The 21,088-nt window shown below is 38.1% G+C and overlaps 3 protein-coding genes across 6 annotated transcripts; all 3 read right to left on the bottom strand.

Moving 5' to 3' along the window:
- Window positions 1-154: 154 nt before the first annotated feature.
- gnpda1 (glucosamine-6-phosphate deaminase 1) lies at window positions 155-2,828 on the bottom strand. Of its 2 annotated transcripts, none has more exons than XM_044127696.1 (7): window positions 2,733-2,828; window positions 2,348-2,475; window positions 1,445-1,546; window positions 1,177-1,359; window positions 896-1,080; window positions 635-809; window positions 155-406 (listed from the first exon to the last, which is right to left on the bottom strand). In XM_044127696.1, the coding sequence occupies exons 2-7, from the start codon at window positions 2,469-2,471 to the stop codon at window positions 351-353; spliced, it is 825 nt and encodes a 274-aa protein (XP_043983631.1). In that variant the 5' UTR covers window positions 2,472-2,475; window positions 2,733-2,828; the 3' UTR covers window positions 155-350. The 2 variants fall into 2 exon arrangements, with proteins under 2 accessions (XP_043983631.1, XP_043983630.1); XM_044127695.1 differs by having other exon boundaries at window positions 2,613-2,805.
- An 875-nt stretch (window positions 2,829-3,703) lies between these two features.
- On the bottom strand, window positions 3,704-17,072 carry hspa4b (heat shock protein 4b). The gene is made up of 19 exons (XM_044127690.1): window positions 16,752-17,072; window positions 15,054-15,111; window positions 14,702-14,842; window positions 13,102-13,224; window positions 12,345-12,444; window positions 12,095-12,228; window positions 11,041-11,285; window positions 10,877-10,953; window positions 10,630-10,781; window positions 10,424-10,530; window positions 10,204-10,337; window positions 9,668-9,852; window positions 8,097-8,192; window positions 7,736-7,891; window positions 7,533-7,658; window positions 7,314-7,421; window positions 7,109-7,228; window positions 4,334-4,495; window positions 3,704-4,256 (listed from the first exon to the last, which is right to left on the bottom strand). The coding sequence occupies exons 1-19, from the start codon at window positions 16,856-16,858 to the stop codon at window positions 4,050-4,052; spliced, it is 2,538 nt and encodes an 845-aa protein (XP_043983625.1). The 5' UTR covers window positions 16,859-17,072; the 3' UTR covers window positions 3,704-4,049.
- An 801-nt stretch (window positions 17,073-17,873) lies between these two features.
- LOC122837371 (cytochrome b-c1 complex subunit 8) lies at window positions 17,874-19,770 on the bottom strand. 3 transcript variants are annotated; one of them, XM_044127693.1, is made up of 3 exons: window positions 19,710-19,770; window positions 18,654-18,825; window positions 17,874-18,046 (listed from the first exon to the last, which is right to left on the bottom strand). In XM_044127693.1, the coding sequence occupies exons 2-3, from the start codon at window positions 18,805-18,807 to the stop codon at window positions 17,952-17,954; spliced, it is 249 nt and encodes an 82-aa protein (XP_043983628.1). In that variant the 5' UTR covers window positions 18,808-18,825; window positions 19,710-19,770; the 3' UTR covers window positions 17,874-17,951. The 3 variants fall into 3 exon arrangements, with proteins under 3 accessions (XP_043983628.1, XP_043983629.1, XP_043983627.1); XM_044127694.1 differs by having other exon boundaries at window positions 19,689-19,748; XM_044127692.1 differs by lacking the exon at window positions 19,710-19,770 and adding an exon at window positions 19,563-19,587.
- Window positions 19,771-21,088: the final 1,318 nt, after the last annotated feature.

Here is a 21,088-nt window from a genome sequence, read left to right as displayed (position 1 = left end):
TGATGTTGAAAATAAAAACCTAACTCAACAGCGAACTTGCATTTTGAGCAAATTCAGCAAATTCCACACAAATATGGACGTGGAGCAGCGAAAGGCATCATTTAGTCATGTGATCTAAGTGGAGCTGGGAAAACCAACAAAGCCACACAAAGTGTATATAAATCACCCATTTTATTACAAAGAACAAACATGACACGAAGCTGACAATCATTTAAAACCTGACAGCCTGCACTGCGCCATTAAAAATATTAGAGTAGATGTTCACCATCATCTCTAGCTGGAGTTAAAATTGCAAGAGGAATGATTGGAGTGTATTTTTGTGATATTTTGTCCCATATAAGAGGTCATCTTCACTTCTGTTGGGATGGAAGTGTTTCCACTAGCCTGTTGTGCACATGCATCATCCCTGAAAAAACAAGCAAAATTCAGCAGATTTTGTGATAAAAATCTGTGAAAACATTTAGTCACAGCAGAACTAAAATCTGTATTTTCTGGAATTTCCTAGACCAACGCAAAGTATCGGGATATCTAAAGTTCATCCAGTGACTCTTTTTTTTTTTTCATGATTTGTGCTAATCTAAATACAAACCCTTTATGCATGACAAGCGAATTATGCATCATGGTTTTGGCGTACCTTTGAAGTACTTGACAGTCTTAACCCGCAGCTCCAAGGTGGCATCTTCGTCACATACGAAAACTGTCTGTGGATGCTGCTGGAAGGCCGACACTGTCCACATGTGATTGACACCTTCTTCTATTGCTTTGTACAAAGCAAATGCTTTGTGTGCTCCAGTGATAAGGATCATGACCTGACCAGAAAGAAAATGTGACCACAGAAACAACAGACCCCAAACAGCATGACGAATATATGCATTGTTGAAATTAGCCCTTAAACCTCTTTTGCATCCATGACGGTGCCCACTCCCACTGTCAGGGCCATGGTGGGAACTTTAGAGAGATCTCCATCAAAGAATCGAGCGTTAGCCATGATTGTGTCCTTTGCTAGCGTCTTCACTCTGGTCCTGGAAACCAAACTTGACCCAGGCTCATTAAAGGCAATGTGGCCATCAGGACCAATCCCTGCAAACAAAATGTCAGGATTTATCTTCGTTTCATCTTTCTTCACCCCTAACACCATTAAACAAGGGATTAAAGTGTTTTGCTATCAAGGCTGACCTCCAACAAACAACTCGATCCCTCCGGCCTCTCTTATCTTTTCCTCAAAGGAGCTGCACTCTGCTTGAAGGTCAGCTGCATTTCCATCAAGAATGTGGGCGTTTTCTGCTCTTATGTCGATGTGCTTGAAGAAGTTGTTCCACATGAAGGAGTGATAGCTCTCAGGGTGATTTCTGGGAAGACCTGCAACACGGGTTCATGAAAATATCCTCAACAAAATCACACAGAGGAGTCCTCGAAGCGGAGGTGAACGGAGATCAGCACTTACCAACATATTCGTCCATGTTGAAGGTTTTCACAAACTCGAAGGAGATTTCTCCATTTTTGTAGTATTCTATCAGCTTCTTGTAACATCCTAAAGGAGTGCTTCCTGAGGAGAGGAGAGGAAAGGAGAGACTTTGTTAAACTGACAATGGAAAGCAAAAAAAAAAGGAAGTCCATAACTGTATTTAAGTCTTTAAAAGTTGTGATGCTTTCCAACAAACAGCATTCTGTAGAAGAAGAGGTCAGGAAAACCATTGTTGATCCTGTGTGTGTATGTGTGTGTGCGTGTGTGTAATTCCTTTAATTACTTTCTTTCCCTTTCTACCACCAAAATCTCCCAATAAAACCCAACAAGTTTGTGGTTGATAAAAATTTGGAAAAATCAGCGCAGTATGAATATATTAGCGAGGCTGAAATGCAGAGCGCATCTAAATTACATTTAATGGTTTCAAAACTGTCTACAAGGAAAATCACATCTCCTTTCAATATAATAGCCACCCTATTAATCTCTGAGCGTTAAAGTGTGACCCAATCAAATACAAAAGAGATGCTTTAATGCTTTTTTAAAATTATTGCTTTGACCTACATATTTTCAGTGCTGCTAAATTATCTTTGCATCACCCTGTCTTACTGAAGCCATTATGTAAGTGGGTATTAAGTGGATATTTTGTCCAATGGAAAATACAAATTGCAGCGGATTTCTTTTCTTCTTCTTTTTCCCTGCCATGTTCGCATTTTCATAAAGACCAACTACATCCCTTTATCTGACTCTGAGTCAGCAGATATGTGTTGGTTAAAAAAAAAAACAGGCAACTACAGCACTCTGGCTGACTCAGTGCTTCATATCGGGATTTTAATAAGGAAAAAAGAAAAGACCAGAACATGGACGCTTTCTGTTTCCGCGTACCTGTGGGGAGTCCTAATGTGAAGAACTTGTTGGGTCCAGGTTGGAAGTGTAAAATCTTGTTTCTGATGTACTTTGCAGCCCACTCGCTTGCCTGGTCGTAGTCATTTAGGATTATCAGCTTCATCGTCCTGCAGGAGAAAACAGCGTCAGTTTCGCCATTAAGACGAAACCTCCAGCAGCGAGGCAGCTCTGTGAACACTCCTAAATCAGACTTTAGACTCGTCAAAATAACCCCATCATACAGCAGTGCTGCTTCATTTATTACCGTGTATCTCTTTAAGAGTAGGGGGAAAGTATCGCAACGACTTTATCCCATTCGTTTACGCAAATCTGTGTTAACTTCCAGACATAAATTAGTTATTAGAGTTAAATTAGTGCACATTACCACTGTCTTCAGCTATCAGTCGGAACTACAGCAGAGTGCGGGTAAGTCATATGACCTCCTCGACGTGAGCGTCGGCGCTACCTACTCCAAAACCAACAGCCTCTTAAAGCTGAAGCGTCGTAATTTGAAACATGTCACCTTTTGGCACTTTTATAAAATGATTTGAATGATTGTGTAAAACGGACCAAAAGCCATTCTCTCTACACAAAACTTTGTTGCAAAGTTGTCACACGCCACAAGTTCTGGGATTGAATGAGCTGGCTTTGCTTTACAGACTTGACAAATCAGTTTTCAAGTTTGTGCTTTGATCCAAATCCTTCCATTTTATCTCTGCATGGATGACTGTGGTCATTGTCCTACTGGAGAGTGACGCTCTGCCCCGGTGTTAGAGCCTCCTTACAGGTTTTCTCCTTCTTTCCCACCAACTCTGACCAGATTTTTTGTTTTTTAAGTATTTCCATTGCATGATTCTCCCACCACTATTCTTCACTGTGGCAAGGATGATTCAATGATGATGTTTCTTGAATCTGATTTTATTTGATAGTGTTATATGAATTATTTTCATTTTGTCCTTTAAAGTTTTGGTCAGTCTGATTGTGTAATTTTTAAATATTAAATGATTATATCAAAAACTTTACTTTTGCATAATTTCTTAGATGGCTAGTTTTTACATTTGAGTGGAACTATGATGAGTACTAATGTTTGGATGCAGTATCCACCTCTGGGTGCAAAGACCATTTGCAGTATACATATTAGTTCACATTCATATTCTTTCATCTTTAGTTTGGTCTTAATGTTTATAAAGAGTGCACTTGATGTTCATCATACATTGTCAGATTAAAGATGGGAGATGTCTTCCACACACCTATAACACACTGACTTGCAGTTCTGAACAGAAACAATAATTATCTTGGCATCAACCAAAATCAGAACATTTTTCTGTTTTAAGCACGACAGGGCTAATGTTGGGAGAGATTTTCAACCACTTTATTAAAACCAGGTTGTGACACAGACCAGAACAGTTACAGAGCACACAACAGAAATAAATACCATCATGTGTACAGCGCTCATTGTCAAACAGAGTAATTGCAGCTGGCTTTTGATTTAGGTCATCCAGAAGAAGAGAGGGCATGCTATGTCAGATAGATGTGCCACCGTGAGCTGGGCTCGGTGTGCTCACCGCCCTGCCTGCTTTTTCACTGTCCAAGTGCAGTTCCTGAAACACGTCACCAGCTCTGATAAACACTGCCAGGCCGCATCTCAGTCTGACTCAACCGGCCCTTGTTCAGCGTAGCTTCAGGAGGCGTTTGGGCTGTTTTAGTCGAGGTCCATGTCAGGCTTGGTCTCTGTAGGTTCTGAGGTTGGGTTGCCTGTGTTCTCAGCTGCTTCCTTGTCTGTAGTTTCTTCCTGGGCCTTCTCCTGGCCGTCGACTGGACCGTTCTGCTCTGTAGGCGTTTCCTCCTTGGGGACCTCCACCTTTGGTTTGGGCTTCGTCACAACCGGGTTACAAGCAGAGAACAGCTCCTATAAACCAAGAGAAGGGTGTCAGAGAGAGGATGGATTCTCACTTGAATATAATAAAGGGCACAGCAAAGACTCACCCTTGTTTTTGCTTTAATGTCTTTCGCTTTAACAATGGGATCTACAGCTAGGCTCTGCTTGCTTTGCTGGTTCATGGTGCTGTTCATCCAGATCATTGCTTCGTTGTTCAGTTTGTCCACTTTGGTGACGTCTGCCTCATCTAAATGGTCGTACTGCTCATCCTAGAAGCACAAAACAAGAACCAAGAATGAAGTTACTTTCTGGTGTGTAATCAGTTTCCAAATAATTAGAGCCGTCACTATTCATTATAATCATTCATACTTGCTGTAATAATTTAGACACTTCTGCATATTTAGATGTCACATTCATAAAATGTATCTTTTTCTATTTGATAATATTTTTTCTAATAGTAAAGCTTGTTTTTCTTCAGACTTTTTTGTAGCTGCTCTCATTGTGTGGCCTTATTCGTTTCTAAACAAACATGTCAGACAAACGCGCAAGTTTGTTAAGTTTTTTTTGTGTACTACAGCAACAAGAGCGAGGCATAACAAGCAGAAAAGACAACATCCAGGAGCTACTGATGAGACGGCAGAAACAACAAAAAACCAGCAAAAGAGTTTTTAAGCTCCTAAATGCTCAGAATGAAGTTAAACAAATGGTTGACAGCTGTGTTTTCCACTGAATACGGCTGTTCAGGTTAAAAGGCAAATCAGAAAGCCTAAATAAGAGTAAGATAAAAATTAAATGAAGCAGACTGCAGTTTCTTAAAGAAACTGAACACCTTACAAACTGAACGTGCGATAAGGACCTAACACTTAAAGTAAAATAAAAACTAATTAAAAAACAAAAATGCATGTAAAACTCAATTAAAAGTTTTGGTAAGGAAATATGTTTTGAGCTTTTCTTTCTCGGCGGCCTCTAAAAATTCAAAGCTGAGCATTAATAGTTTTTTGTTTGGTCTCAACTTTTAGGTAAAATAAAAAGCAAAAGGAACTTAGAAGGTGCATACTCATTAATCTCACACTGCCAACAGCCTGCGTTTGTTTAGATCAGACCTGGGCATTTTAAGGCCCGCGGGCCAGATATGGCCCGTTGGGCATGCCTGTCCGGCCCGCGTCCCCCCAGTCAAAACAAAACACCGTATTTTCGTGTGCATGCGACACAGCTGTCTTTTATTTTGAAAGAGATTTTCAACCACTTTATTAAGCAACAGGTGATGCTAGCAGAATACACGATCCCCACAAAATGTCATCTCACGGTAAAAGAAAAGTTGATTCAATTCTGCATTTTTAACAAGGCATGGACAGCGAAATATTTCTTTATTGAAGTCAAAGGCAAGGCTGTGTTTAGTTTGTAGGTGCGAGGTGGCTGCGTTAAAGGAATATAATATCCACCGTCACTATGTGACCAAACAGAAGAGATACAAGAACTTTTCAGAGAAAGAGCACACCAAGTTGCAAGCTCAACAAACACTTTTACAAAACGCCTGGCATCTAGAGGAGCTGCAGTCAAGGCAAGTTTTGTCATATCCCACAAGATTGCTAGGAAGAGCAAACCTTTCTCTGACGGAGAGTATATTAAGCAGTGCTAATATTTCCTGAGAATAAAGACGCTTTTGAGAACATCTCCTCTCCCGCCGCAAACGAACGAGAAGGATTGAGGACATCGCGACGAACCTGGTGCTGCAACTGAAAGACAGCGTGAATGATTTTGAGAACTGGTATTTTCCCTGGCTTTGGATGAGAGCTGTGACATACGGGACACTGCCCAGCTGCTCATCTTCGCGGATCAATGCAGAATTTAGCATCACGGAGGAGCTGGCAGGCATGCGGTCAATGAAAGGGACAACAACAGGGAGTGAGCTCTAGTAGAGGTAAATGCGTGTCTGGAAAGCTTGGGTCTGAACTGGGACAACAACAGATGGGTGTCCAAATCTCACAGGAAAAAGTTGGTTTATTAAAGAGAATCCAGGACAAAGATACTTGAAGCTGTCTATTCCTTGTAGTATTTCAGTTTTGGTTCTTACAAGTTTTCAAGTCATTACAGTTTCATTTGTAATTACATTTTGTAATGAGTTATTTTAATGTTACCTAAAGTGATATTAAACTCTTTAAGTTTCTGCTGTATTTAAAGTACTTTGTTTTCCCATTCATTTGCATCTGATTGGAGGTACTTTTGTGTTAGTCCTTCAAGTTGCAGCACTGCAGGTTCAGGCTTTTTCCAACACTTAAAACCATTTATTGCTCATATATGCAGTTGATCAGTTGATTAATATAACACACCATTTCAATTGTGGAGAGATTAAAAGTTAAAAATAAATGCAGATGTGATATTTTTTAAACTATTAATTTGATAGTATTAATTCTCACTTCAGCCAAACCACAAATTAATTAATATTTACTGAATATTCTTCTTAACAAAAGAATATGATTTAAATATTTTATTACAACAAGAGGTATGAGAAAATGAATAATGGGTCAAGATTAAATTTGAGTCATTGCTGGATCGGCCTCCAACATAGTTTTTTGTTTGGTCTCAACTTTTAGGTAAAATAAAAAGCAAAAGGAACTTAGAAGGTGCATACTCATTAATCTCACACTGCCAACAGCCTGCGTTTGTTTAGATAGTATTGTATAAAAACCTAACTTTATCGTATCATTTTTATTTTTAGAAAATTTGTTAAAGCTATTTGCACAAAAAGCCTACGGTTTAGTTTAAAAATAGCGTCACTCTTGATAAGTAGTAATTTAATGTCCTTTTTAAGTCTATAAATAGATTTATAGTGAAAAGCTGAGAAGAGAAATAGAAAGTCTTAAAATTCCTTCTGGTATTACCTTCATTTTGAAGGCCTCCACAAATTTCATGTACATCTGAATTTGTTTCCCCAACTCCTCAAAAGCTTTGGGTCTCTCTTCAGCCTCCATAAAGCGGTCCACGATGGGCTGCCCAAGTGTCTGCAGAAAACAAATCAGTTTAAAACAATAAATATACTTCAACAAGACCATCGATGTGAACGGACGCTAACCTAATCGTAATTACCTTCAGCTCTGCGAGCTTGTCAATGTAAACTTGTTTGGGTTGGTCCTCTCCGTCTTCATAAAGCCAGTTTTCAGTGTCCTCCAGCTTTAATGACAAAGCGTCTCGGTCCTAAACAAATAAAAATATAATAACTAAGAGTCTTTGCAGGACAATAAGTCACTTACTGAAACAAATTGTGCTCTGCTGTGGGAAAAAAAAGTGGTGGTGAGATTTACTCACAGACTCGCTGACAAACTTCTCCAGCAGGCCATGCAGCTTGTCCCTCATGTCGTACACGTACTCCTCCACGTTGTTCTTCGCATCGTTCCTCTCCTTCTCCAACTTGTCTTGCATGATCATCTTTCCCTGCCAAGACGGAACCACCAGATTTAAAAGCTGAACACGGCTGCGCTCTCCCGCCCAGCAGCTGAAGATGTTGTTACCTCGTTCTCCACAAACAGGTTGAGCATGTCGTTTGCTAGCTGCCACTGTGGACTGTTCTCAATGGGAAGCTCCAGCACTTTTGTTTTGACTTTGGCCTTTTTGGCTTGTGGTGGCTGGTCTGACTTTTTCTCACCTTTGTTCTCTTCTGTGCTCGTCTAAAAAAAAGAGAGAAAGAAGAAGAAATTAGACTTAAAACACCACATATTCCTGCAGATATTTACAAGCTAATTAGGTGTTTGTAAAAATTAATACAGAAAAACTAGAAACATGATGAAAAAAAACTGATAGATCTTTAAATATGAGGCTCTTGTGCATCATTTCATCTTCTAAAATACAAACAAAGTGGTCGATGCATTTTACCTCCATTTCTTCGCTTTCATTTGGCGTCTTGTCATCTGTTTGTTTCTGAGCATCGCCCTGGGCCGACTGTGTTTCCTGATCAGTCTGCATCTTAGTCTGAAGAAACAGATATGCAATATTACATCTCAAAGGAAGAGACAAAGATGAAACGAGTCAAAGTTTTCATATTAAGCTTAACGGTGGGCCCTTCGTTCAGTCAGTGCCTCGTTAATTCAGGGCACCAAAAAGCCACCCAAACCACTTTTTAAAACGCATATTTTTAATTTGTCTTCTCAGTCTGAGAATTAGTCATGTGAAATATGGCTAAACATTTCAAATTACCACATGAATATTACCCAAACATTCTGAAACTCAAAAAATGTCATGGAAAATGGTTCATTTGTTGAGGATTTTGCAAGCTCAATGTTGCCCCCTGTTGATCGTAATGTGTAAGGTTTCAAATGACAATAAACTGATTCATTTTATGATGCTCAAATGTTTATAGTTAGGTACAAAATTATTTGTACCTCTGGCAGATTTAGGCTTAATTAATCAACTAAACTTACTATTAGAATTTATTGTTCTCACTGAAAAGTATATAGTCGTTTCTCAAAATATGATTCAATAATAACAAAAAGAGAAACTTTTTTGTTTTAATTCGGTTAAAATTGTAAGAGTCTATGGGAAAATTCATGCTTCCTTTCTTCAGTTGTTCTAGTTGACCCGTGGTCACGGGACGCTGGTGTTCACCCACACTTTTTACACAATGGAGCAGACCACCGGGTCACATCTCTCCCGTTTTAGTATACATACCCACCGGGGTCTCCATTACCTCCATGGATTACCTGTTTTGTTAAATTAAACAGTCACAGAACTAGCGCCACACTTTTTTTGCACACAGCCTCTTTTGTGAACAACAAGGCTGCAATTTCCGTGTAGGAGTTTTAGGCATCTGACAATCTTTTGAAGATATTCAGTGAAGAATCGTAAAAATGTACACAATTCCTCGCCGTTTCTGATAAATGTTCCTCAAATTATTCACATCATCTACAAAGACAGGACAGTGGAAGCGGACTAGTTGAAGTCTAATATCAAAATTGGTTTTGTTGTGTTTTATGCAATTCTGCATAAAACAACACTTCGCCCAGAGGTCTGTCGAAATAGTTCAACCCAGACCCGATGTTGAGAGAAGGAGAGGAAGATTCCACCCTCCGGAAACAATGGCGCAATTTTTGTCACGAGGCTACATCAAGAGTACATTTCGATACTTTGGCTGAAACCTTAAGGCACACAAGCCTACCTGGCCTTTGCAAAATCCCATCTGGGGAAAGAAGACAGCTTTAGGGCCTGTCAGATAATAATAGTGCTTTTGCCACAATGATGTAGCCTTTATCTAGAATAAGACAAAAGAGGCATTAAACCTCTAGAAAGCCATCCATTACTACCTTGGTTGCTGTTATAGCTAATAAAGGTTTTTCCATTGAATACAGACAAGGATGTAAATTATTTTGGATACTTAGACAAGAGAGGATTTAAGATTTAAAGAAAATTTCAACAACTTCTGAGCAATACCAGCTCTTTGATTGCAGTACCTCTCCATCTTTGTCGGACGCCTGCTCAGTTTCCATGGGCTCCTCTGTCTCGTCAGACTTCTGCACTTCAACCAGGGAGGCGCTGGAGACGCTGAAGATGCCGTGGATATTCACCCGGACCTTGACCTTCACCTTTGAGCTCTCACCTGATGCCTGTGGGACAACCTTCTGGATCACAAACTGGCCTGGAAGAGAGAGAAAAAAAAAAAAGAGTTTTCACGCTTAATTAAAAAAGGAATGAGAGTAAAAAATAGGAAATATGATGTTCCTACAATTTTTTATGTTTTCATGGAAAATATTACTACAACAATCAGGTTTTACATATGGGATTTTCAGAAATCCCAGACTGAAAAATGGATTCAACGAGTGAAGAAAACGACACAAAGAAGGACTAAAAGAAGAACTTACACAAGAAAATAAGGAATGAACAAAGAAAGCTTTTAGACAATGTGATAGGGAGTGTGTGAAAACTTTCAGTCTGCATGACAGAATGTAGGACTTGGTCTCAGAGTCTTTCAAAAGTCTGGGCTTCTCACCAATGGTAGGATCAGGATATGGCAGCTCATTAGGACTGCTGTAATAGGCCTCCAAAGAGAAAGGCTCCTTCCGGTAGAAGGTGAGTACTTTGGAGAACGGCGCTGCATGGTTCTTAGGAAACACCTCGCAGTCACTGAAATAACAAATAAAATCTACATTTAACAGAAAACTCAAGCAGAAGAAATGAACTTTGGCTGATTCTAGTCACTTTTATCTCACCTTAGACCTTCCTCAGCAGCCGAATGCCACTTCAGAGAGATTGGATAAGAGACGACGTCTGTGATGGAAAATTCCCTGACTTTGAAGGCAGGAGACAGTATTGCACACTGTGGGGAATAAAGGTTACCTCATTAGTTTCTCTGGTGACACACTGCACTCAGACAGAAACAGGTCGAGACCAGCAGTGAAAGCTGGGCGTAATGTACCTGCAGGGCGCAGCCTCTGGCCACTGCTTCATCAGCATTCAGGGTGGTGCTCAATTCCTTCCCGAAGAATTTACTGATCCTCTCTTTGACGGCTGGAATTCTGGACGCTCCACCGACTATCTCTACTGCATAGATGTCTTCCTTTTTCAGCTCTTATCAAAGAAAAGGAAACAGTTTCAAACTCATTGTCCTGAAGCTAGTCAGGCAGGTTGGCGAGGGAGTTAAAAGTCAGTGAAATTTTACTCACTGGCTTGTTCCAACAGGCTCTGCAGAGGAGGTTCGACTCGGGCCAAAATATCAACACACATCTCTTCGAACTGACCCCTTCGGCAAGAAAACGGGAACATTACATAAGCGGTGAAGACACGAACAATGAGCACAAGCAGGAGGGAGCATCTGTTGCTGGTCTACCTGTTCAGGTGCGCTGATACGTCGATGTCGTTCATGAAGCACTCGATGTTCAAGGGCAGGTCAGAGGAGTTGGCGCTCATCAGTTTCTTCAGCTTCTCGCACTCCTGGTAGAGCCGGACCAGAGCCCTGGGCTTGGACTTCACATCCAATTTGTACTTCTTCCCAAATTCTTCGCAGAAATGCTTCACCAAGACTTCGTCGAAGTCCTTTCCTCCCAGCAGCTGATCGCAGGCCGTGGCGAGGACCTGAGAGGCGGTGAGATGTTTGTGAGAATAAATTAAGCAGGTAGTGAAGAACCGATCAGAATTTCACAGGTTTGGTTTTTTGTAAAGCATCAATATAAATAGTAATGTAAAATGATATCGGAACAGCATTGAAATGAGTTCTTTCTCGTCTCTAATCCAGTGGTTAGAGGTTATTAATTATTCATATTGGGAGGAGATGCAACATCTCACTCTGTATGAGAGAGCAGATGCTGTAAAACAAGTTTTAATTAGTATATTAAAAAAGACCTTTATTACAGAGTTGGCATTAAAATATAACATCAGCAGTCATTTTGCCGAGCTTCAGATATGAACCGGTCTTTGTGTAATTGATGTGTATTATTGATGTGCATTATGGATCCAGCAGGGTCCATAATATAAAAGGTTTGGAAGGTCAAACAATAAATAGAGACACTCTACTGTTCTCCATTTTGCTGAAAGTCTTGATCTCTCTCACTCTCTCTCACAGCCTGACCAGTTGATATGTCTCAACAATACAGGTTCTTTTTAAAGAGTCACGCATCTTGATGAAATTCAATTTTAAAATACCTCACAGGTACTAAAAACTTTGTTATTCAGCATCAGCTTCCAAACTAAAGAGTGGCATCCTCGGTGTGACCTGGGAGTGTGTGGTACATTCACTGACCAGTAAAAGAAAAGATTTCTTTAAGAAGCCAATCTTCCAGTTAAGAGTGACGGCTGATCTGATCATGGTCAACGAATTTACATTGCATGTCTAAAAGAGAGCTAAATATAAAGAAGTCACAATGGGTGTTTTGTAGAATTTGTACCTTGAGCTTGCCCTTATTAAAAGCACACACTGATGTCTGATATCCAGAGTGGCCCAGCTCCACAAACACAACATTCCTGGCTTTCTCCTCGGGAGCAGGGAGGTCCTGTTTATAAATCCCATATGCCAATGCAACTGTAGGAATAAAAAAATGGTAGCTGAATTACAGAGAATAAAGGTTGAAATTATAATAGTGGATCAACTCTACTAGTACAGGAGATAACTACCTGACCTAAAGTCTTATTACAAACCTGCAGTGGTTTCATTCATAAGCCTCAGGCAGTTTAGTCCAGCAATCTGAGCTGCATCCATCACCGATCTCCTCTCAGCATCAGTGTAGTAGCAGGGAACCTAAACACAGCAGAAGAGCATTTAAAGTTGCATAATGCTGGTAAATTAACCAAATCAAACATTTGCATTATTTTTTACCAATAACAGCCAACATAATGGCTTGTATCAACCAGTAAAGTGTGAATCACTATAATTCAACATCTAAGAAACGTCTGATAATAATTTGACTTAATTACTTCCATGCAAAGCTGCCTTTATTTTTGTTGCGCTTGTCTGAGGTAATTTTGGAGGAACAGGTTGCTCTAAAATCATATTTCCTTCATCACAGATCAGCTCCAAGAACTTTATTGTTCGTCTCTTTTTAAGTTTTTTTATTATTGTTTTTTATTTTAAGTTTTGCTGTTGGAATTAGTTTTAAATATAAAGTTATTTTCATGACAAAAATAGCAATGCTGCATTCAATGAAGAATACATTATAATAGAGATACTTTATTTCCCTTTCCGATTAATAAAGTATTTCAATTTATTCATTCCTTCATACTACTTAGAAATCATAAGCACTTTACCGTTGACATAACTGATCTAAAACTTCTCATGAGAGACCCAAACAAAACATCGGACAGCAGACCAGACTGTGGCACAAGTGAAAACCTCCAGACAAGTCAAATCAAGTGGAAGAGCTGAAGTGGAGTGATGGGTGCGTCAGTGGAAACTTACAGAGATGACGCAGTCTGCCACGGGCTTCTTCAGCGCACCCTCAGCCGTCTCCTTCAGCTTGGTCAGCAGCATGGCAGTGACCTGCTCAATGCTGAACACCTTCTCCTCCTCCATGTACATCACCTGTGGTAACAGAAGCACAACCGCATATTTCTTTATGCGACTCTGGTTAAAGAGTGAATGATTCCAGCTGAAGATGTTCCATGAAAGAAAACTTCAATTAAAACAGTAATCAATTTTTTTTCCCCTCCGAAGAGTTTTTGCAGCGCTAGTGGCTTGTATTTTTTTTTGCGACAGTAGGCAGATAGGAAAGAGGGCGAGGAGAACATGCGGCAAAGGTCGCCGGGACCGGGAGTCGAACCCGAGACGTCCGCGTCGAGGACTAAGGCCTCCAAACATGGGGAGTGCTAACCCCCTGCGCCACCACAGAACGCCCCAAAAGTAATCAATTTGTCCAAATGCACTCTTTAGTTTTTACAGCAATAATGTCTATATAATGCACCACTCTGAGCTGAGATAAGGTGAACCTGTTATGGCACTAATGTGTCACAACTCCACACAGTACAGGTGCCGTAAGCAATTTCCATGTCTAAGAGCCGCTGAAATCATCTCTTATCACGTCAGGCATTATTGCAATATTTACTGTCTACAATATCCACATCACAAAGGAATACTTACATGCAATCACTGGTGGGATACTATATTTTAACTGTCAAGCTTCAAACAGCCCTTAATGTCCACACATGATGCATATTTTTAGTGGTGAGAGTGAGGAAGTGGTCAGGACAGGGTTTAATGATAAAGAAAGAAATGAGTCAGCAAACTGTGGGTTGTTCACAGTTTTCAGCACCAGTATCCAATTTCCCTGATTTCATGCAGCCCAACAGAACCCAAATGAATCACTTGTATAAACACATTGGTCAGAAGAAAAATCACCTTTTCATCACTTTCCTCCCTAATGCTGTAACATGTTCTGCATGTGACAATAATCTCCTGTATTTTGTGAAAATCTTAAAAAAAATAAAAATAAAAAAAAGAGAGAGCAAAAAGAGAAGTCTTTTCTTCCAGAGAAAACATCTAGGCCAAGATTTTCGCAAAATTCTGTGGAAGAATGTGTTATGGTCTAATGAAAACAAACTCGAACCTTTTGTCATAATTGTGCTAATCTTGGAACAAAAATCACATCACTAAAAAAATTTTTTATATGTATATAATAACTGACCTGAAGGAAAACACTTGTGAAATGGAACAGTCAGTGTTTAGAACGACTACGACGTCACAGGAAGAGGACATAAAAGCTTTTAAATGATTTACTACGGTTTCATTTTTGACTAACTGGAGTGCAAATACTTTCTATTGCCACTGCAGCTGAGGCTTAATAAATAGTCATCTGCTCACAATTATTCACTTCATAAAAGTTAACTAGATTTGGAAATGACCAGAAAGTCATTCAGTGAAATATTTGTCCGTCTATTCAAGATTTACTACTTTGAAAACAAAATGTGCCGATACTGCAGAATACTCAGAGAGACTGCGAAATGGAATTTGATGAAGAAATATAAATAAAAGTAGACGTGGCTGCCCCTCGGTCTTCTCTTACCTTGATGCCTGTTGTTCCTGTCGGCATTTGTGCAATGTCATAGACCAAGCTATTTTTGAGGGACTGCACATACGGGTCTGAAAAGGCTCTGCCGTGAAACCTCTTGAATCCTTGGACTGTATTCTTGCAGTTTGTGACAACCTATCACACAGAAACAGTAACCCGCTGTTAGCCCTCAGAAAATACCGAGCTAGGACATTTTTAGCTTTACTGTTATTCTTTGTCTGTGCTGGATAACATGTCTACTGTACCCATGTCCAGTATCGTCCTCAATCCCCAGTAGAAAAACTAACCTTTTTGTCACTTGAACAATCATGTGCCAACTGGCTCCAGAGTTTAGTTAAAAACATACCTGACTTTTTGCAGCTGCACCAATAGATCGATTCCGGGGTCCAAATGAAACACATGCTCTAAAATGGAAAAAGCAGACATTTAATTTCCCTTAAAACCTTTTATTTTTATGTTTAAAATACCAGGCATGGGCTGGTTATTTACAAAATTTTGAAAGTTGTGTTGGGTAAAATTGTTAAAAAAATTCCATGATGCCATTCCTATGATGTGAAGTCCTGGTAAAGACGTAGAAGAGAGAGCCAGAGCGCCCCAAGTTATTTTTCTGAACGTATTGAGTAAAGAGAAATGCAGTACTGTGCCTCCCCATCTTGTTGCTTTACAAATTCAGCAATTTGTAAATTATTCTTGTGATAAACATTGGATCAAAGAGAAGAAAATAAAGAACAGGGGAAGGAGTTTGTGTGCATCAAATACTTGAAAACAACTATCATACTTGGCATTATATATATATATATATATTAATTATACCACCACTGCTCATTTTCCCCCAAAGTTTTCATAGTGAGAATCTCACACCGACCAGTACCCAATGGAGAAAGTTGACCTTCAAATAGTTTCACCAAACAAGTATTTAAATGGCCAAAATAAAAATAAAAAATATGATGAATTTTAGCAGATTTATGTGATGGACTAGTAGGACCAGACTAAGAATATTTTGTTGTTTGAAATTCTTAAAAATAAAGTTATACTAGGAGAATAAAGCAGTGATTTTATGGGAAGATAAAACACAAAAAAAGCAGTTTTACAACGGCTTGAAAATAACCGTGTCCAATTCAAAGAAAGAATCAAATGGACTTGCTAGGCTGCTCAAGTCAGATCTTGATGACCCCAAAGTGTTTTTCCTCATTAAAATGATATTTTTTACAACTTTCTTCTGGTAAATTGTCTTTATTCTACTACTATGACTATATTCTTATTGTTACTTTGTTCTCTAAAGATAATGACTATATTCTCGTAATTAAAAAAAAACATTAATTACATTAATTTTCTTAGTCTGGTCCTAAGCAGTTAGACTACAATGGAACAAAAAATTAATTGCTGAAACAATTCAGACTGTAGCAAAACCCAAAGAAAACAATTACCACTAAAGAAGGCAAGAGATTTTAGCCAAAACACTCAGGCTTCAAGATTACTATAAATCTTTATTGGCTTGTGTGTTTTGTATGTTGTAATTCTTTTTAAACGACTCATGTTCATGATTTATTTATTTGCAGTCAAATCCTACAAAAAAATTGTTCATTCGTCATTTTCCCTGTACAAAACTGGACGGGTCTGAATAAAAAAAACACAACGGACTGATCGCGGGTTTTGACAGAGGGATGCAACCGGCCTCCTCTCATCATGTGCTTTATGCCTGCATCACCTGATTGGGCCTGTCAATTACATATGAATTTTTTTCTCAAAAAACATACGCATTACTTTAAGAGTCATAGATAATATTTTAATAAACGTAAAAAGGAAGACCATTTCTTAATAGGCCAATATATTCGAATTAGCTGGCGTTAGCTTTAGCACTCACATGCCTCAACATTTCCTGTTGTGAAATCGGTTAGCATGCTAACTAGCCATGTAGCAACATTAGCTGCATACATTGTTATGAACTTAAAAAGCATATCCAATTCATTTATGCTTAGAACGTATACACATTTAAGCAGCATGACTAAAACCCATTAATAAATTTGCAAGTACTTGTACTTACGGTGTACACCGGTCGCTGTATTCATTAGCGACAGTTTCAATCCCTCCGGCTCTGGCTACTGCTACATAGCAGTTCATAAACCCGACGTCAAAACCCACAACGGACATATTTTCGTTAACTAGCTAAACCAGTTCAGAGTGATAAGGAGGAATTACAAATAAAATCAAGTGCTAATAGTAAATGTAGCAGCTCTGGTGGCTTTCAGTCAACAGATGTAGATCCACTCTTGCTCTTGTTCCATGAAACTAAGCAGCAGCAGCATGCGGTGCGCCCGGCGGATCTGAGTGAGAGCGTTCAGGAATTTTCTTGACAGTTCGTCGACCAATGACGTTTCACTGCAGAGACGCACTATAGTCCGCCAGGGTGCGCCACCTACAGGCCAGAAATGTTACTATTACTTGGGAGGTAAATGATTTATTTTGAAGTAATCCTAAAAGTGATCATATAATCTTCTGCAACTTAAGTTATTATACTGTATTATTCAAATGAACTTAATATCTTATTTGATTTGTCAGTTTGTGGGTTTTTGCCTATTTTAAGCAACATGTTTCTTTAATAAAGTATTAAAATAGTCTGCGTTTTTATTATGTTTTATGTAAATTTCCTGTTGATTTTTTACATTTAAGACATCATGGCTTGAATGCTTACAATTTATTTAAAACACCCAGCAATTAATACAGTTACCAGATGTGTTTCTAAAGATATAAACATTTCAAAATTGATGGAGTTATTTAAAATTCAAGTATTGCTTTTATTGTACAATAGTTAAAAAAATCTAGTTCATTTGAGTCGTCTTGTTTTTTTTAGTAAAGAAGTTCATAACATGTGGTATTATATTCATAAGGAACCTGGTCTCTAAAGATAAGCGGAAACAAAAACTCAAAAGTAGAAATCAAATGTTATACACACCACCAGACCTGAAAGCCCCACTACTTCAAGAATCAACTCTGAAAGTGGTTCTAGATATTTCAAAAAATTTAAGCCTATCCCTTTTACCCGTTCAAACCCAATGAGATATTTTTCAAATAATTATAAATTTTTAATAAGTTCAGTTTTGTGTTATAACACAAAAACATAACTAATGTTAAACAGTGGAGAAACTATTCAAACAAACACAACTGATTTCACACAAACATTTTCAATTTTTATTGGTTACAGAGTTAAAGTTAACAGAGTAGCTTTTCAGAAGATGGAAAACGTTCATTCGTCATTGGCGTAGTCAGCAGGATTCTTTCTTTTGCTTTTCTCATGGACACTGTTGCCCCAGCTGTAGGTCAGATACATGAGGACCATGGCTGCAAAAGAAAGCAAAAATTAGCAAAGGCTAAGCCCATTTGCTGAATTTTCCACAGGTAGCTAATTTCTGCTAAAACTATATATGGAGACAGCAAAGCACACCCGAGCAGACTTTACAAAATATGCATAAGACATGTTTGTCACAGAATAGTAATGACCACTGACCTGTAAAGACTTAAAATTAAAGTCAACGTTGAACTAAGAACATATCAAATGTATTTCTTACTTCAAATTAAGGTATATTGTTTTAGATACACTTTGCTGTAAATTACAATATTCTTTCAAAAATGTATATTCCATCAATCTTTGATTGACTACCCAGTCAAAGAAAATTCTGGCTTAAAAATCCACACGCATTTACATTCTCTCTGGCAAAACTATTCACACCATCTCTTGTGGAAAATCAAATGCATACAAATTGGGAAAAAAAGTTACTATATTGACTGGCATCGGTATTACTAACATACATCTGTGAATAAAAGTGATCAGTCTATGAAAAACAAAACAAAAAAGTAAAATATCAACAAGGCATATACAACACACACCGTTCACCTACAGTCAGTGGCAAAAAGTAAAACAAAATATACCATAATCATGTGAACTCACGGGGGGCAACTTTAAAGAAAGAACTTGTGAATCTTCTCCACACGTTGGGAATACCCTTCGAGAAGTAGTTGGCGAAAGCCCTCTGCTCAAAGGGCGACAGGCTGTACGTGATCACATGCCTGACCCTGGCTAAATCTCCAAAGTGGCGGCCCATGTTCACCAGAGAGCTGACCTGAAAACACAGATAGATTACAGTTATGAATACACAACCATTGACACACAAAATAAAATGTGTTCAGAATGTAAATAGTTGAATCAAATAAGACTAGGTTTAGGAAAAATACTTTACTGAAAAGAATTTCATTTGTATGCATAACTGCAGCAAACCATTATTAAAATCATGGCTCCAAAATCTCTTGCTGGAGGACTAGTTCATAATCATCTTGGAATTTTTTCTGGTTACATGTGCGGTTCGAAGAAGACTGTTTGCATTAAATTTCAACAACATGGGAAAAATTGCTTAAAGCAAAGCTTGTTTAGGACACAGGAAAGTAAACTAAAAAAAACAAAAACTTTATGATTTCATCACATATCGCACATCCCATCCTCACTTAGGCACCGACAACTTGGCCATCACTGACATGAGCAGCTTTTGCTATTCTGATTTAAAACACAAACAAAACCCTGTTAGTCGGTTCCAAAACACTTCATTATAAACTTTACAGATGGCCGACCATTACCTATCTTAGTGTCATGAAAACTACGTGGTAATGTGGCAAAAATATTTAAATGTATTTTCTTTTTACAACAGGAGAAATACAACTTTAATAGGTAAATATTCTTGACGAACAGATATCCTTAAACACTTATTTAATAAGAATAATGTGAATATCAAGAAGCTACTGCGGCCAAGTTAAGTATTAGCAACAACAATTAGCCCCGACCGCTAATGTATAAACATCTTTATACCATTTGAAATCATCACGCGGAAATAGCTGCCATATCATAGAAGAGTAAATTGGCCTAGTCAAATGAAAGCGCTCATATTTAAAACGTAACATGGAAAGAACATAGTAAAGAAAAAATGGAATTTACAACGTTGACATTGAGACGCACCGTTCGGCCTCTTCACAGACGGGATATCTAAGGACTTTCCGGGTCAGCGTCTTCTTCTTCTTCTTCTTCTTCATTTTATTGGCGGTTGGCAACAAACTTTAAGTAGCATTACCGCCACTTACTGGTATGGAGTGTGGTTCGAGATGGACTATCAATTTATATAAATACTTGTATACTCTTACACATACCATTAATAGATAAATTTAAATAAATAAATGTCATAATTATATATGCATACATACTCTTATCCATTTTTATGCATATCTTTATAACCCACCCCTCTAGATCATGTACATATTCACACACACACCTACTATAATCAAATTCTTTGAAATAATTTAGTTTTCTTTAAATATTTAATAATTATTTGTATATGTTTACTCCCCAAATTCTTCCTCAAAATATCTAACAAATTAATCTTTTCCTTAATACATTCAAACTCTCTTCTCATACATCTTCTTTCTCTTTCATACTTATGGCATTCTAACATAACATGTTCTCTTGTTTCATATTTGTCACAGTAATTACATTTTCCATTAATATGCTTTTGTATTTTAAAAAGTGTATAATTAAGTCCTGTATGCCCAAATCTTAATCTTGTTATCACCCTTCCCTCCTTTCTATTTCTTCTTCCATTTCTTTTCTCTCCTACTATTTTCTGAATTTTATAAAACCATCTTCCTGTTTTTTCTTCATCCCACCTTTTTTGCCATTTTTCCATCAGTTTTTCTTTAACCATACTCTTTCCCTCAGATTTACTTGTTTTAACTGCAAAACTAATAGGATTATGAATTGCCCTCTTTGCCATTTTATCTGCCCTCTCGTTTCCTTCTACCCCAATATGTGCTGGAACCCACACAAATATAACTATTATACCCATATTTTGTATCCTGAACAACATATGAAATATTTCTAATAAAATGTCCATCCTACTATCTGATTGAATATTTTTTAAACTTAACAATGCTGAGCTTGAATCTGAACATATCACTGTTTTTAATGGTTTTATTTCTTCTACCCATTGTAACGCTAATAATATTGCCAACATTTCTCCTGTGTATACTGATAGTCCGTCTGTAATCCGTTTTCCTATTTTTAAATCGAATTCCGGTACCACAAAAGCTACTCCTATTTTTCCTTTTATTTTTGACGCATCTGTATAAATTTGAATATATTGATAATAATTGTTTAAATGTATCTCCGGGTCAGCGTCTTTTTCTTTTGCCGCTTTAAAACACTGCGGGCATTGGCGCCACCAAGTAGACTGGAGTTATTGGAGTCTTAATAAAAATACAAGCGTGGAGAAAAGAAAATATGCTATAATTTCTTAAGATGATGGTTTTCAATGTATTTTTCATAACAGACATGGATTTCAGTAT

Source organism: Gambusia affinis, linkage group LG09 (genome assembly GCF_019740435.1).
Source record: "Gambusia affinis linkage group LG09, SWU_Gaff_1.0, whole genome shotgun sequence".
NCBI lineage: Eukaryota > Metazoa > Chordata > Actinopteri > Cyprinodontiformes > Poeciliidae > Gambusia > Gambusia affinis.
The sequence above is the reverse complement of the archived record's forward strand: the minus strand, read 5'-3'. Positions and strand labels throughout refer to the sequence as shown.